The 15,981-nt window shown below is 38.5% G+C and overlaps 2 protein-coding genes across 5 annotated transcripts in view; both read right to left on the reverse strand.

The window, feature by feature from the left end:
• Positions 1-2,053: 2,053 nt before the first annotated feature.
• lrrc71 (leucine rich repeat containing 71) lies at positions 2,054-8,977 on the reverse strand. 2 transcript variants are annotated; one of them, XM_037794395.1, is made up of 17 exons: positions 8,802-8,977; positions 7,100-7,138; positions 6,921-7,019; positions 6,487-6,624; positions 6,242-6,317; positions 6,067-6,141; positions 5,844-5,912; positions 5,558-5,717; positions 5,383-5,466; positions 5,172-5,246; positions 4,456-4,554; positions 4,275-4,338; positions 4,103-4,176; positions 3,971-4,000; positions 3,774-3,882; positions 3,267-3,358; positions 2,054-2,202 (listed from the first exon to the last, which is right to left on the reverse strand). In XM_037794395.1, exons 1-17 carry the CDS (start codon positions 8,869-8,871, stop codon positions 2,077-2,079), a joined length of 1,479 nt encoding a protein of 492 aa, XP_037650323.1. In that variant the 5' UTR covers positions 8,872-8,977; the 3' UTR covers positions 2,054-2,076. The 2 variants fall into 2 exon arrangements, with proteins under 2 accessions (XP_037650323.1, XP_037650322.1); XM_037794394.1 differs by having other exon boundaries at positions 3,774-3,885; positions 8,802-8,976.
• Positions 8,978-9,951: 974 nt separating this feature from the next.
• ash1l (ash1 (absent, small, or homeotic)-like (Drosophila)) overlaps positions 9,952-15,981 on the reverse strand; it is a 35,641-nt gene continuing 29,611 nt past the window's right edge. For 2 of the 3 annotated variants that reach the window (XM_037794384.1, XM_037794385.1), the window contains exons 25-27: positions 15,671-15,837; positions 14,463-14,952; positions 9,952-12,456 (exon numbers count right to left, since the gene is read on the reverse strand). In XM_037794384.1, coding sequence (XP_037650312.1) covers positions 12,365-12,456; positions 14,463-14,952; positions 15,671-15,837 — 749 coding nt within the window. In that variant the 3' untranslated portion in view covers positions 9,952-12,364. The remainder of the gene's footprint in view (positions 12,457-14,462; positions 14,953-15,670; positions 15,838-15,981) is intronic. The other variant, XM_037794386.1, reaches the window with a different exon arrangement.

Genomic DNA, 15,981 nt, shown 5'->3' on the forward strand with positions numbered 1-15,981 from the left:
TAATATAGAATATTATAACTTTAAGATACACTCCCCACTTTTGTTATAATAATAATAACAATAACAGTAATAATAATAATATTTTATATATATATATATATATATACTGTATATTAAAATTATAAAAGTGTAATATTTATATATATATATATATATTTCACTTTTCTAAATATAAAAAGTGCAAATACGAAATAATAGAATATAGAATATTATAACTTTAAGATACACTCCCCACTTTTGTTATAATAATAATAACAATAACAGTAACAATAATAATATTTTATATATATATATATATACACTGTATATTAAAATTATAAAAGTGTAATATTTATTTTTATATATATATATATTACACTTTTCTAATTATAAAAAGTGCAAATACGAAATAATAGAATATAGAATATTATAACTTTAAGATACACTCCCCACTTTTGTTATTATAATAATAATAACAATAACAGTAATAATAATAATGTTTTATATATATATATATATACAGTATATTAAAATTTTAAAAGTGTAATATTTATTTATATATATATATATTACACTTTTATAATTATAAAAAGTGCAAATACGAAATAATATAATATAGAATATTATAACTTTAAGATACACTCAACACTTTGTTATAATAATAATAACAATAACAGTAATAATAATAATGTTTTATATATACCATATATTAAAATTATAAAAGTGTAATATATATATATATATATACATGCATACAGCATATATACATATATAGCATATATACATGTATACTATATATATTAGAACAGTGTAAAGACAGTTGCATTACATTAAATATGGCAATCCCAAACCACTTATCGTATTCCCAATTATTAGACTATATGCTCTGTAACAGTGTGTGTTTATCAGTAGTGGAAAGTAACTGTAGGCTACATTTACTTAAGTAAGCTACTGTACTTTTTCTGTACAATTTTTAGGTGCTTGTACTTTACTTGAGTATTTCCATTTTATGGTACTTTATATATTCTACTATTAGCAGAATAAAAAGTCATTGAAATGAGCTCCACCTTTATACCAGCTGCAACATTAAAGTGATGTACACATTGATGCATTATTTATTATAATCCAGTGGCATTCTATATATTATTCTGAAATAGGCCGGTGTCATGAGTGCCATGAGTACTTTTACTTCTGGTACTTCAAGTATAGTTTGGTGCAGGGCTTTTACTTGTAACAGAGTATGTCTACACTGTAGTATTGCTACATTAGTGAATTATCTGAATACTTCCTCCACCACACCACTGGTGTTCATACTCTAAATGAAATCAAATAATGAACAGTGGAACGTTAAAGTAATTTTTTTATTAGTCCTTTGAGGGCCCCCTGGTGGCACTTCAGGGCCCCAAGCAGCTGACAAACTTTGTCCTCAATATCAGATATGTAACAGATTTTACAGATTTTTCAAGTCTTTCTTAATACAATACCAACATGCCTACAGTATATGTACATTGAAAGAGTTCTTGTCCATGAAGCAATCCCTTCTTAGTCCAACTGAAAAATAATAAGCTTCAGGAGCCTGAAATAGACAAATAAAGTGTGTATCTTCCAAAGTCATTGTCTTTTTAGTATAAAATTCCCTCTTTTGTGTTACAATTCCTTCACTGCAGCTCAGCAAGGAAACCCTGTGAAAACGCAAAGAGGGAATTTCATACGGAAAAGACAGTAACTCTGATACAAACACGCTTAAAACACTCGCCAAATCTCAAAAAAAGGTGCAGTCTGTGGTCGATAAATCAGCGAGTGTTAACCTGTCACTCTGGCTGACAACTGTGAGATCTGATAGCAATGGTTCTCTGGTATGTGGCTGCTCTCAGTCTTTGTCCTTGGTGTAAATTCTGACTGTGAGCAAAACAAAGCAATAAAACGGATCTGTAAACAGGGTTCTGATTAGCTGTCCTGGGTAAAGCATCTGGATTTTAATGTGCCACATTGTCCTCCATTTTTATGTACCGCAAGACTGTTAGTGTTAATTTATTCATCTTATGTGTTACAAAACCACAACGGAGGAAAAAATAAATGTGTCGTAGATTAGTTCTCTCAGAAAGAACTGCCCCGTTCCTCCTCTTCTCTCTGTTCAGAGATGTGTTTTTTGAGTGGATCTGTGAGTGCCATCCGTTCCTTTATCTTCACATAACACTCACACTCAGCTGGGAAGCGGTTTCTCTGAAAGACAGATCAGAAATCATCATACAAATCATCTTCATATTCCTCTGCAACTGTTAATCAACACTGTAGAGTGTATTTACAGTATGGCAAGTCACTAATACGCCTAAACTAATACCTTGACTAATATAATTGAAATAATCAAACATACTAAAATGTACTGTGGTATACTAGGTGGGGTACTATAGATGCAGTTTACGTAAAGGAACAGTGTGTAACATTTCGGGGGATCTATTAGCAGACATGTAATATAAAATACATAACTATGTTTTTATTAGTGTATAATAACCTGAAAACAAGAATCGTTGTGTTTTTGTTAGCTTAGAATGAGCCCTTCATATCTACATAGGGAGCGGGTCCTCTTCACAGAGTCCATGTTGCTCATCCATCTTTCTACAGGTAGCCCAGAACGGACAAACCAAACACTGGCTTTAGAGAGAGCCTTTCATGTGTTTACGTTACCTGAAGGCCACCGTAGTTCTCCGACACGCTTGTGAAACTGCGGTAACGTGAGCCGCGGAGTGCAAAACCATGGTAACGCCAGTCGCCGTCTGTGTTATTATGGTAAAGATGGCCTCTGAGCGAGGCGAACGGCGTTACCGCGGTTTTGCAATTGGCGGCTCAAGTTACCGCAGTCTTGGAAAGGGAGGAGCGAGCGGAGTAAGCTACTCAGCTGGTTGCAATCTGCAACCACACCCCTAGATGCCGCCAAATCCTACACACTATACTTTTAAGTCAAATTAAAATTATTCTGTTGTAAAAAGAAATGCTAAAAATGCCATAATCCCAGATTTCAGCAATTAACATGGTGAGTACAATAATATCATTACCAATAGAAAAGATGGCCCATTTAAGATAAGTTGTAGTAAACCAGAATTATCATTTGTGTCACAATAAAAATACTGACTTGCAAAAATGTTAAACCACTTAAAAGTACAAAAATGAAAGGACAGTAGTCATAAATTATTTTTCTAAACAATTTAACCAATTAGATGCAATTTTAATGTATGAACTAAAGTGAATTGTGCACACACACACACACAGTGTTGGCTTGAGACACACACCTGCAGACAGAGACGCATTAGGCCTCCTCTCTCACTCTGCATCTCCAGTGATGTCAGGAAAAGAGGCAGTGACTTCTCTGTAATTCTGTTTCCTACACAAAAACACACAAACAACATAACCATTTCATTAAATCCTCAGTAGTTCATGTAAAGTGCCATTATTTGTTTTGTGCAGAGCCCTGCAGTAGTAGCTTCTAATTAGCGCCCAGCTCATATATGAAAAACAAATAAATAAGAATTTCATTGATGTAATTTGACCTGTAAATAATGCACCTCTCATTTATTTATTTTTATTTATTTTTTTTCTAAACAGTTGACAATAAAAAGGTAAAATAATATAGCATTTCTCTAGACATACAATAAAAAAGAATGATATGATAAGGAATAAAAAGTGACGTAAAAACAACACCATCTGTGCTATAGCATTTTGAAAAGGAAACCTTTGCACTTTTGATTCTGAGGAGTTCACAACATAATTGCTGGGATGAGCACACCACAGTTACTGACCTGCCAGGTTGAGGGAGGTGAGAGTCCTGTTTCCAGGCAGAATAAGATCACCGTCACTGTACTGCACCGACTGGTCCAGCAGGGGGTTCACTATCTCCACCGGCTCTGCCTGCTGGTGGAGAGACAGAGAAGTAAACAAGTGCATGACAGAACTAAATCTTTGCTCAACAGAAAAATTGTGTAAAAAAAAAAAAAACCTCATTCAGGGAAGTACTTGATTTGCGGACCTGCAGAGAAAAAAAACAACAAAATAAAAACCATCTGAATTATTAAAAGTACTGTACTATGTGTGCTTATACTTATAGATTCAGAAAGCATGTCTGTGGTACCTCCTGTGCAGATTGCTGTTTCTCTTTGCCCACTTGCTTGCCACTTTTGCTGTGAGACGCCTTTATATCAGAAGCTGGAAGAGATTTAAAGAGACAGCAATGAAAAGATAATCCCCCTCGGCTGTCAGAGGATAATAAAGAACAAGTGTTTGTCTGTGACGGAAGCGAGTACATTTCTTGTTAGACTTTGGGTTCTCTTTGTTGGCAGCTGGTTTCTCATCTTTTTTGGATGTTTCCTGTAAATTAAAATATCTCAAGATCACTTGTCATGATTTACAAACCATGGGAATCATATGAGTTACAAAGTAAATTCCCTCTTCCTGTCCATTTTACACCGTCTTTCGACATGTTACCTTTTTTTTCCCTTTGCTCTCCCCTTTGCCGATGCTCAGTGAACTGCTGCTGGTTACCGAGACAAGTTGCTCAGCAGGCTGGTCAGCATCTAAAGATGCCTGCAAAAAAATAGAGTTAATGAATAGAGTTTAAAGAGGACTTATTATGTCTATTTTCAGGTGCATACTCCTGAAAGGTCTTCTCTGATTGGTCAGCTGGCCCACTGTTGTGATTGGTCAACCGAACCAAACTCTTCAGACTCCGCTCCAGCTCCGCTTTAACTAGCTTTGTTTGAGGGCGTACCAAACTAGCTGCTAGGCAGGTATTATGCAAATGTGTTACTTGGTGACATCACCATGTTACAGTAGAAAAGGCGGGACTTCAAGCAAGACGTTTCAGGAGCAGTGTTTCTGTGTGGAAAAGTAACTCCCTTTGGCGTGGACTTTTGGCTTTGTAACTTTGTAGACCTTTTACATGCACAAAAAAACTATATTACACACTAAAGGAAATGGTAAAAGCATAATAGGTCCCCTTTAGATGTCTTTGTTAGAACGTCTCATACATGTCCTTGCACTTCTATGCTTGTGACAACCTGTTTGAAACTTTTCAAACGAGAGCATTTTTTGCAGAGTAATGTTAGTCAGTGGTTACTTTATGAACAAGTCACTTTGATGTGTAGGATTAGGATTCATTTTAAGGTAGGGTGGGTATTAATGTTAGACATTGCTGCACTTACAGCCTGCGTTCTTTCCAGAAGCATCTTCCTCCTCTCCACAACTTCTTCATGAGTGAGAGCAAACTCGCCAAGTACCTGAAAAGTGGTTAAGGGGTTGAGGCTTATTAAATTACACAATATAATGCAATAAACCGAATATAATTTCAAACAATTTAACCACGGATTTAAATGCATTATATCTCAGGTTAAAATCTTTAATGTAAATGGATACCACAGCCAGATGAGCAGCTCCCGAGTCTCCAATCTGATTGTTGGACAGTGAGAGACAGAGCAAAGTGCGGTTCAACCGCAGGCCCTGAGAGACAAAACAGGATGGAGATTACAACACCTCAGCGGTCATGAGGGGAACATATAGGGGCAGATATGGAGTCAGTTCTGGGTCATACCTGTGCGATATGTGTCGCACCTGCATCACCGATAGAATTGAAGGCCATGTTGAGTGACAAGAGGTTCTTGTTAGTTGATCTGGTTGTTGAGAGAGCTGACCCAATTAGACGAGCGCCCTTGTCTCCTATCCCGTTGTTTCTCAGGGACAGGTGAGTGAGGCTTGACAAAAAGAAACACAAGACATGAATCGGACATGCTTTTATTTGTGTGTGTGAATGCAAATACAGGTTTATTTGAACGAGCTCTGTACTACTATGCGAGATATGTAACCGCTTGGTGACTCACACGCTGTCTTCAGAGAGGAGAAGGTGGAAGCTCCGCTCTGGAAGATAGTTGCCCTCCAATGTCACAGCTCTAACATTAAACAAAGAGGAGGGGAAGAATAAGCAACTCAGTGTTTGACTGATCATGTTCAACATACTGTGGTGCAATTTCCTCTGCAGCTCTGCAACATTTTTGTCTACAAAACCCAAGTCTCCAGTGTGAATGACAGCATGAATCCACTCACCTGAGGTTGGAGCACAGCGATATTGTGTTCATGAGGGAGATTACCATTCGATCTGTCAGTCCCGCCTGCCAAAACCTGTGTCACAGAGGACAAGATTACACAAGCAAACAAGAACAAAACAGTGACAGCTGTAACCCTGTTCTCTGTAACAAGAGCGCATCAGCCCGTTACTCACTGAAGGCTCTGGAGCTTGCTCAAGGAGAGAAGCATCTTCTGCAGCACTCTGGAAATCTGCTCATTTACCTTCCACCCTGTGTGTAACAGATAATGTTATGTTTTCTCCAACATCCAGCAGAAATACCGAGTGACATCAAATACGAGGGAGTTCATTGTTGGCTGCAGACTGCTAAGGGAGTCAAATTAGAATTAAAAAGAGACAAATATGGCTGTAAATATTTTTCTATGGTGTTTTGTTCTTACCAAAAACCCTCAGGTTCTTTGCGCTGAGGGGGTCTTCATTCTCCAGCTCCACTTTGAGGCACGGCTTAGACCAGATAGTTGTAGCATTTCTATGTGAGCGGATGTCCTCTGAAGGTACAAAGAAGTGAGCTGCTGAAGCTGAGATTATAAAAAGGACAGTTAGTGGACATTCAGACTTCCTACATAATGATCTATACATACAGGAAGGTATATTTCCAGTGTACCAAGCTTTCCTTGGTCTTCCAATTTTCTTTGGTTTATATTTTTAAATTACACATTCAAGAGTGTGTTCAGAAAATCAAAATTAGATCAGATTCAGTGAACCAACAATTCCTGCCACTGACAAATTAACACTCGGAAATATACATGTATTTTATACAGGGAACAGTAAGATAGTAGTATGTGTCTACCACACATTCAGATCAGGTTAATACCTGTGTTCACCGTGCTGACAGCTGGGATATCCTTCATGTACAGAAGAGCACAAAGCCTCGGGAAGTCGATCTCCACATTGCCCAAGCAATGATATTCATCTGTGGGATATATTGGGTTTAAAGCACTGACCGTACGACTCTCATCTGATAAACAAAAGCAGTCTGATAATGTTACTTACCAAAGGTCTTAGCTCGCGGTTTTTCATTTGGATTTGGCCCTAAAAACAACAGAAAGGCCAGAGTTTATAGCCACTGAGCTTTGAGTTACCATATCATACTTGTTACGAACCAGCTTTTGATCGCGAGTAGTATTCCCATCCCTGACATGTATAAAAGATTCAGCACTAGCATTAGGGACCAGTCTGCTGTGACAATGATGTGAGTAAAGTGGTTCAAAACGCTGCAGTTGTAAAAGACATTATTACTGACTCCAAAGTTATTATTCTCAAGACATCTTTATAAAATGTATACAACATGATCTCATGGCATCTCATGATGAATAGACATGTAATAATGTTAAGATGAGAGCCCAACTCTGAATACATGGATGGACATCACAATGGACATTGACAAAATGGAGAGGATAACAGCATATGTTAACCATGAACTGGAATTATTTGTGTCACGCTGGGACAACTGGGTCAACTATGTAACACCCCACAGAACAGATTTTATTTTTTACAAATCTCTTATTGTATGATAATGAAAAAGATCACTCCCTATTTGTTCATACTGTTGTTTTCAATGTTTGTTTTTATCTGATAACAAATCTTAAAATACGGCACTTAAGACAGACATGGTTGGGTGGTGTATGTATACAGGATCTGTAAATTATGTCATGTATGTTTGTTGCAAAGTGTCAATAAAAATATAATAAAAAAAAAAAATGTTAAGATGACAGTCTTGATTATTTAAAAAGGACTAGGCCTACTTAGTACCATTTTGAGATACTTGTAGGGCACTTTATCATTCTCCTTTACCATAGGGAAATATTGTACTTTCACTACAATATAATATAACACTGACATAGTGTGACACAGTTTGCAACCTAATAAGTACTTTTACTTTTGATACTGCATAAGTACTACATTTTGCTGCTCATACTTTTGTTTTGCATACGTAAATTATGAATGCTGGACTTCTACTTTAAACTTGTCAAAATGAAATTCCACAACTTAAGTTCAATATTATAGGTATAGAAATTTTAAAAAAGTTACACAAATAATAGTGCCATACCTCCTTTTTATTATTGGCATCTCATGATGAATAGACATGTAATAATGGTGAATGACAGTCTTGATTATTTAAAAACTACTAGGCCTACTTATTTCCAGAGTTGTGGAGTAACTAAGTACCATTTTGAGATACTGGTAGGGTACTTTATCATTCTCCTTCACCATGGGGAAATATTGTACTTTCACTACAATACAATATAACACTGACAGAGGTCAGTTTGCCACCTAATAAGTACTTTTGATACTGCATAAGTACTACATTTTGCTGCTCATACTTTAGTTTTGCATACGTACATTATGAATGCTGGACTTTTACTTGTAATGAAGCATTTTTATAGTGTGGTATTAACTATTCTTAATAGGCTACTTCTTCCACCAGTGCTCATTGTAAAAGCTGTGTATTTAACTAAACCTGTCAAAATGAAATCCCACAACTTAAGTTCAGTGTTATAGGTATAGAAATTTAAAAAAGTTACACAAATAAAAGTGCCATACCTCCTTTTTATTATTGCATTATCATTGAAAGTCTACACTTTATAATTTACAGATTAATAAGATTTTAAAAGTTGACTCATTTATGACAGCTAAGTTAGCATAACATTAAGTTAGCATAACACTCGACCTGCTTATGAAAGACTCATCTTACCTGCATTTTTCAAGGCTTCCTCCTCAGCAATAGCCTTCTCCGTTTTCTCTTTTTGTCTCTTTTTAGACATTGTTGTGTATTGAAGTCGAAAAAAACAGTTAAATCGCCAGATAAGTGAGACTAACTAGTAGTTAGATAGCTAAATTAACTCCTGGGCGTCGTTACTATGGTAACCAACTCTCCTGTCCAACCTGTGGGATTTATCGCGAGATTTCTGTGATTCATCGCGAGACTTCTGCTCAGGGTCCTTTCACTCTTGAAAATGATCTTCAGTAAAGAACTCCTGTTTGGTCTTCTACTTTCAACATGTACAAATATTAAAACAAAATGCTTATTTGGAATATTGAGTGTAGCTGCTAGAAAAGCAATTACTAAGAAATGGCTTAAACCAGATATCCCATCATTAGAGAACTGGTATGATGTAATTTATGAAATATTTGTAATGGAAAGGATTACCTTCTCAATGAGGCTTCAAGAAACTACATTTTTTTAGGAAATTTGGAAGGAGTGGAAAAAGTATATGTCCCCAAAAACGCCCTTTTGTTTAATTTTTCTTTTTTTCTAAATGTAATATTTTGTGAAGCATTAAAAAAGAAGAAAAAAAAGAAACTTATCTTCAGTAAAGATTTGTTTGTTGGGAAATATGGAAGTAGTTTACGTGGCCTTTACGTTAAGTAGCCCTTATAGTGCTGAAAACATCATTTATAGTATTATTTATTATTTTTTAACTCATTAAATAGCTAACCGTCATAATATCGCGAGAGTTTCCCACATTGACATTGTAAGTGCCAACAGTGAGAAACTAGATTGCCTGTTAAACTGTCCTTTTCAGCCAAGAGACGAATCTGAAGCTGAGATAGATGGCTCACTTGAATCAGTGCTTTAAATTCATGTTGATTGTTGAAAGTGATCGGAATGATAATATGATCAATCAAGTATTTCTATTGTTTGCATTATCCGTTTCATTCCTGCATAACGTTTTACTCTGCAGAGCAGAAGAAGACATATGTCATAACTCTATTAGACCTTCATTTTAGGATATAAATATAGTTTAACTTTTCTCATATTACTCTGAACCACACTAGCAGAGCACCAACACACACTATCTAACTATCTAAGGAAGCAATATTAAATGCACGACAAATATAAGTATATTCACAATAATGTAGTGCTTTTTATTAAAAAAACAAACAAACAAAAAAACAAAAACAAATATAAAACAAAAAGTAAAAACCAACAGCATTTTTCATGACTTAAGAATCATAATTACAAACTTTTTAAACGAGTGGAAGAAGTTTTTTTGACAAACTGTACACATCACAAAATGTCCGCCAGTCTGCCATTTACAATGCTTGCATCTTATTTTGTGATTGTCTAAAAATAACTAAACGAATCACACAAAAAACACACAAATACAAGTACAAGCATCATACAATGACCGCTATCACAAAAACGGAACCATTTTCCTATTTGAAAGAAAAAAACAAAAGAAAATAATAACATGATATTGGGCCGACAGATTTTACTTTTGTTTCTGTCGCCGTTTTAAAAATATCATAACATTTTTATGTTGGTTTGTTTTTTTAGTGTTCAACACTTTGCAGCAAAAAACAAGGAGTACATTTCTCCTTTAAAAAGTAATATTATTAACAATATTCAGTGACAAAGGTGTCGTTGCTGAGTCACTGTCTCGTCCCAATGCCTTCTGTGTCCGTTCGACATTCTTCTCGCTCATGCAGTACATAGATGAATTTCATTTATAGGCAACGAAAACTCAGCTTACGTTTTTATGTCGTCAGGACAGTTACGGTGAGATTTTATGGACATTAAAAAAATCATTTTCCTCCGAGCTTAAGTGTCTTCATTATAGTAATACAAACGGAAGAAATTATAATATTATCATTATTATAATAATCATAATACATTTAGGGCTGAGTCCTGTACAGTACAATAATAAACAAAATCCATTTTTCAAGATATTGCTTTTGGAGACACTCCTCAATGTAAAGTGTGTATATTTACATAACTTGGCACTGTACAGCTTCCCGTCCCCCTCTCTCTCCCTCCGTCAGTGTCTCATTCTCGTCACATCTCTGTCAGTTAACCGCACTGGGACATTGCAGGCTGTCCCTTTTTAGCAGAGGGGGGGAAAAAAAAGAAATCTCATCAAATATCACAATTTCTTTTTTTCTTTTTTTTTTAAAACATTCTCCATGGCAACCAGGAACATAGTCTAAAGACAAAAAAAGATCTTAAAGTCCCTTCCCCCTCCCAATATACAGTATACACCGCCCCACCCGTCTCACAGAATATAAGAAAATATGACCATCACGATACATTTTATGTTAAGTATTGTTTTTCCATAGTTTTCTTAAAACTGTTAATTGCCATCGAGCCCTTAATTTTTTTTTTCCGTTTTTTTTTTAAAAAGGTATATCTTCAAGAAATCTGGCAGAGTACAGACACACGACAAGTGTGTACGCACGCACACACTCGCACACAAGGCAGTCGGAGAGCACGGCTGTGTAAGGCGTTACAGTTGAAGCCGGTGTCCCTCCCCGAAACGCCTGATTTAGTTAAGCTGGTGAATCATGTTACTTCGAAAAAAGAGGGGCGAAGCTGACTGCCTCGCGAGAAAATTAAAGATTAAAATTAAAACCTCAACAAGACACTTTGACTGACAAAAGCGCACACTCAAATCTTCCCTCCCCTCCCCTTTACTCTAGAAAACAAAAACACACCCCCCGGCCTCTTCTGTTCCTAAGTTACTACAGTATAACAGGAAAAAGATAATAGACTTTTTAAACTCGCTTTTTTTTTTTTTTTTCAGACTGCATCATCCAATACTGTGAGAGTGTTAGTGTGTTTTCGTTATAGATACATTACACAAGAGCTTCACAATATCCATGGTACCAAAAGTGCAGTTCGCCACCCTCGTTCTCTCTTTCTCATGAGCAGCATCTGAGCACACTGCTCAACTTGCATTTCTCCTATGCCATTCTCCCCCCCCACGTGTCCCGGCGCTGATCATGTTATATTTTGTCATTGCAGCTAGGTCCCACTAGGGGGAACAATTCTCCAGCATTCACATCCCCACTGACTGAAACCATCTCCTCCGTCTAGCCATCCCTATTCAGTACCACTTGTTTCATGTCTGATGCTTGGTAGGGGAATTCATCCACCCGTGTCTGTTATATTCAATGCATTTAAGTGCATGGGTTATTTCTCCTATGTTCATTTTTTTTTCTTTAAAAACAGGTTTTGCATCATACTACTTAAATAAGCAAGAAGTCTGGGTCAGCTCTCTCTTCGTGCTCCTCGAGAGCTCTTGAAAAGCTGAAATTGCCACGGAGTCAGCGCTTCCCGAACCCCCTCCACGCTCTCAGAGTTGAGATGACAGTCTTGGAAGAGGTAAACTGGAAGAGGCCCCCAGGGATGCATTGTGGTCCTTAATGGTCAGACAACCGACAATGCAGCGTTTCCCCTTCTCGCTGTCTCTCCATGTCCTGCCCCTTTGCTCACAAAAAGTGAAAGGCAGTGTGCTTGACAGGCACTCGGCGATGTTATTTTCTGCCCACGAAATCGCCAAATCCGAGCGTCCGTCGCCGTAGCCGCCGCCCTGCGCCCTCCTCAAGGAGATAAGTGACATCTATGGCTGTTGGAAGGACACAAAGAGAGAGAGGGAGGGAGGGGGGGTATGAGCTTAGAAACAGCTGACACACAGGGTATTATGTCAAAGAAATAGCAAAGACAAAGTAAGGCAAAGGTGTGTCTTATATTACTGATGCATCAAGCTTCAAAGTGCTCAAAAAGTCTGACAGTGTTGGCATCCAAAAATGTTTGTAGCTCTCTGACACCACATATCAGATTTTGTGACAAGTGTGTTCAGGTGTCAGCAAATTATACTGTATCCTTTGCAGGAGTCATTCCAAGTTTTGGTATACTCCTTTATTGTTGTTCTTACGAGCACACCACAAATAAAAAAGTCAAACTTGATTTTGTTTCTTTGTCATGCTTTATCAGTAAACGCTTCCTCAGCATTACCAGCAGCTGCTTCACGCTTGGTGGTGCCTTTTGGAAGGATGTTACCGTGAAGCTGCAGCAGGATAAAGGCCCTATTCAGACGGAGAGCGATTGATGCGCCTCGCAACTCATTTTCAATAAGAGGCAAGGGGGGCAGGTAGGGAGGTGCAGGCGGAGCGACAAGCGGGCTCAATACTGTGAAACTCTCGCAGTCGTGCTTGTCTCACGCACACACACCAGAGTTGAATTGTCTTTAACTGTTTTCTACCAGGGGATGCACCGATACGACTTTTTCAGTCCCGATACCAATAGCGATACCTGGACTTTGGGTATCTGGTGATACGGAGTACCGATCCGATACCAGTGTTTAACGAACAAGCTGTATGCTTCAGTGTACGGAAGTGACTGGGATAATTATTTTATGTCTGAGGCAACATCGGGTTTGACTTCAACATTGCTTTCCTAACTATGTAAAACAAAATGTAACAAATAAATACATAGCTAGATATAAATTTACTGAACTGAATTGCATATATATTGCATACACCAATGTGTCGCGATGTGCAGTGCAAATCAATGGACGAGAGACTGATCGTTGCCGTTTGTGAGTTCCCTGAAATATATAACTATTTTTGGGACATAAACAGGAGGGCTTTAGCATGGCAGAGCATCGCCGCAGAATTGGATGCATCAGGTTACGTATAGTTTTAACAACAATTTAGCTAACTTTAGCTATCAGCAATAACAGTCTGTGGTTGGCATGAAAGACTAGGATTGCCACGTGTAAACAAATCAACCTGTGATTATGGATATACGATATACCACACAGTTGGACCGGCAGGGATAACGTTACAGTAGTGCACAGAAGCCGTTTTCATGGTTACCACATATCGAGCGCCTGGCGTTTACTCGCTTGTCTGCCTGTCTACTCACATGAGGAGCTGAGTCAGAGCCCGCGGATACAAGTGAGTACGCAGGCGGAGTGTCGCTTACCGTCTGAAAAGACCTTTAGGCTTAAACTGTGGTTTTTGGCAAACGTTATTCAAACAGAAATAAATAGTCCATTTGCTGGGGACTACTTTTTCGGGAGCAGAACGGTGCATGCGGGATTGACTGAGAACAAATGGTGCCAATGTTTATCATAATGAAAGAGTCCTTTTGGACAACAACGGAGGTCTGTGGCACAGAGGAATAAGCTGTATCAGGCTTTGACTGCACCGGCAACACTTGTTAGCAGGATCGATTCATTGTTGGTTTTTAGCACATCACCAGACTTTTCCTTTAGTAACAGTTAGATAAGCTGCTGAATGTTAGTGTTAAAAGTTGGTCTAGATTTCACAACACTGCCAGCAGATTGAAGCAATGACACAACAGACTGAAACACTGCATGGGAGGAAGGGACTTGGACAAAGCAGCAGATCCGAAAACGGAGGTTGCCATCTGTTAGTTAGATGAAAGCTAAAAAGAGTTTAACATAAATATGAATAACAGCTAAATATGAGCTGCAGATTCTGCTTCCTCTTCATCCCCCACTCCCTCTGACAGACAGTTTTTTTTAGCCCAACTTTGAACTTCAAAAATAATGTAAACAAAATGTGTTATCCATCATGTTTAACCCTAATTTATCATTTGACCTACCCCCCTGCTTTGTTCCCGGTCCCTCACCATTCTTGTTGGGAGTTCTGTGCAGCAGATCCAGCAGAATTTTGTTGAGCCGTTCCCTCTGGGCCTCCCTCTTGCCCAGCGCTGGGTGGTGCAGCGGCGAGGAGGCAGACGACGACGGGAGTTCCAGCATCTCTCCTATCCTTTCTGCCGAATTTTCCTCCAGCTCCTTGCGCTCTTCAGTCTCCCGCCCTTCCTCTTCCTCCTCCTCCTCATCATCATCATCTTCGTCTCCCTCCCCTTCCCGTACCGCTCTTTTGGGCTTGGCCGAGAGAAGTTCAGGATCGTGCGGATTCACGTCCATGTCGTCCTCCTCTCCTCTCCCGTCCTCAGCCTCGGGTGTGAAGTCGTCGCCCCGTTCGCAGGAGGAGCCGTCGTCCTCGCAGCCTCCGATTCCTTTGGGTCGCTCGCTCTTCCAGGCGGAACGACCCCCGTTCCTCTTGTAGTTGTCGGGAACGTAGTGAGGCTGCGAAAATGTCACAATCAGACCAGAGTCAAACAGTGTTTGCAAATACTTATCATGATTTGATTTAGCGGACTTAGATTTCAGATGGTTAGATTTGCAAATGATAGTGTAACACAGTTTAGAAATCACAAGAGAAGTTTTGGAAAATCATCCTAATTTAAGTTTCTGTGACATTCTGTGACCTGACAAAGCCCTGAACTAGGTTAATGGAGTGAAACTTATCCATCTGGTCCTCTATGGAAGCAAAAACAAACAAAAAACTAAACAGAACTTGACAAAAACATTAAGCTGAAAACTAAGAACTGACTAGGAAATCATGTTTTGGTTCAATTAAAGCTTTGCGGTGTAAACAAACTGCTGTTAGTATAAGTTAAAGTAGCATGGGATGCTATCATCTCTCCTCACGTCTGTTAGCATTACAATTTACATTGGGGTATAATTAGCGACACTATTATATAGTCACAAAACATTCCACTGCAAACTATGTGGTTTGAACCGCAAACAATTTGTTTCTGGTTCGCCCCGCCTTCACCTGTGTGATTGTGCTCCAGGCTGCCTTAAAAACTATGAGCACGAGGAGGTGCCAAGGCAAAATGTGCCCTGGGCTGTAACATTACCTCCGCTCTTAAAATATCTTTCAGGGTTTATAAATCAGTAACAGATCCCAGCGCAGCAGCCACACCCTGTCCTGACAACCCCCCCTCCCGATCGCTCTCACCGAGAAGTCTCTTTTGGGCGCGAGCCGTTTGGGGAAGTGATTGAAGGCATATGGCTTGGTGCAGACTGGGTAGCGGTTGCGGTGGATCTTGTAGAACAGGTGAGCGGACTTGTCCAAGCGGTAATCGCAGATGTACACATCCTGCTCTTTTACGCTCTTCGGCCGTCCTGTGGGAAGGAACAAACTTTGTATTAGCCGGGAACTGTTGTAATTTATGTCATTATAAAATATTTGTATATTTCTTTTGGTATGTTTTTGTTAAAGCTCGTCTGAGGTCAGAGCTAAGCTGTAATTGGATTGTTAACCTCCAT

Source organism: Sebastes umbrosus, chromosome 15, assembly GCF_015220745.1.
Source record: "Sebastes umbrosus isolate fSebUmb1 chromosome 15, fSebUmb1.pri, whole genome shotgun sequence".
NCBI lineage: Eukaryota > Metazoa > Chordata > Actinopteri > Perciformes > Sebastidae > Sebastes > Sebastes umbrosus.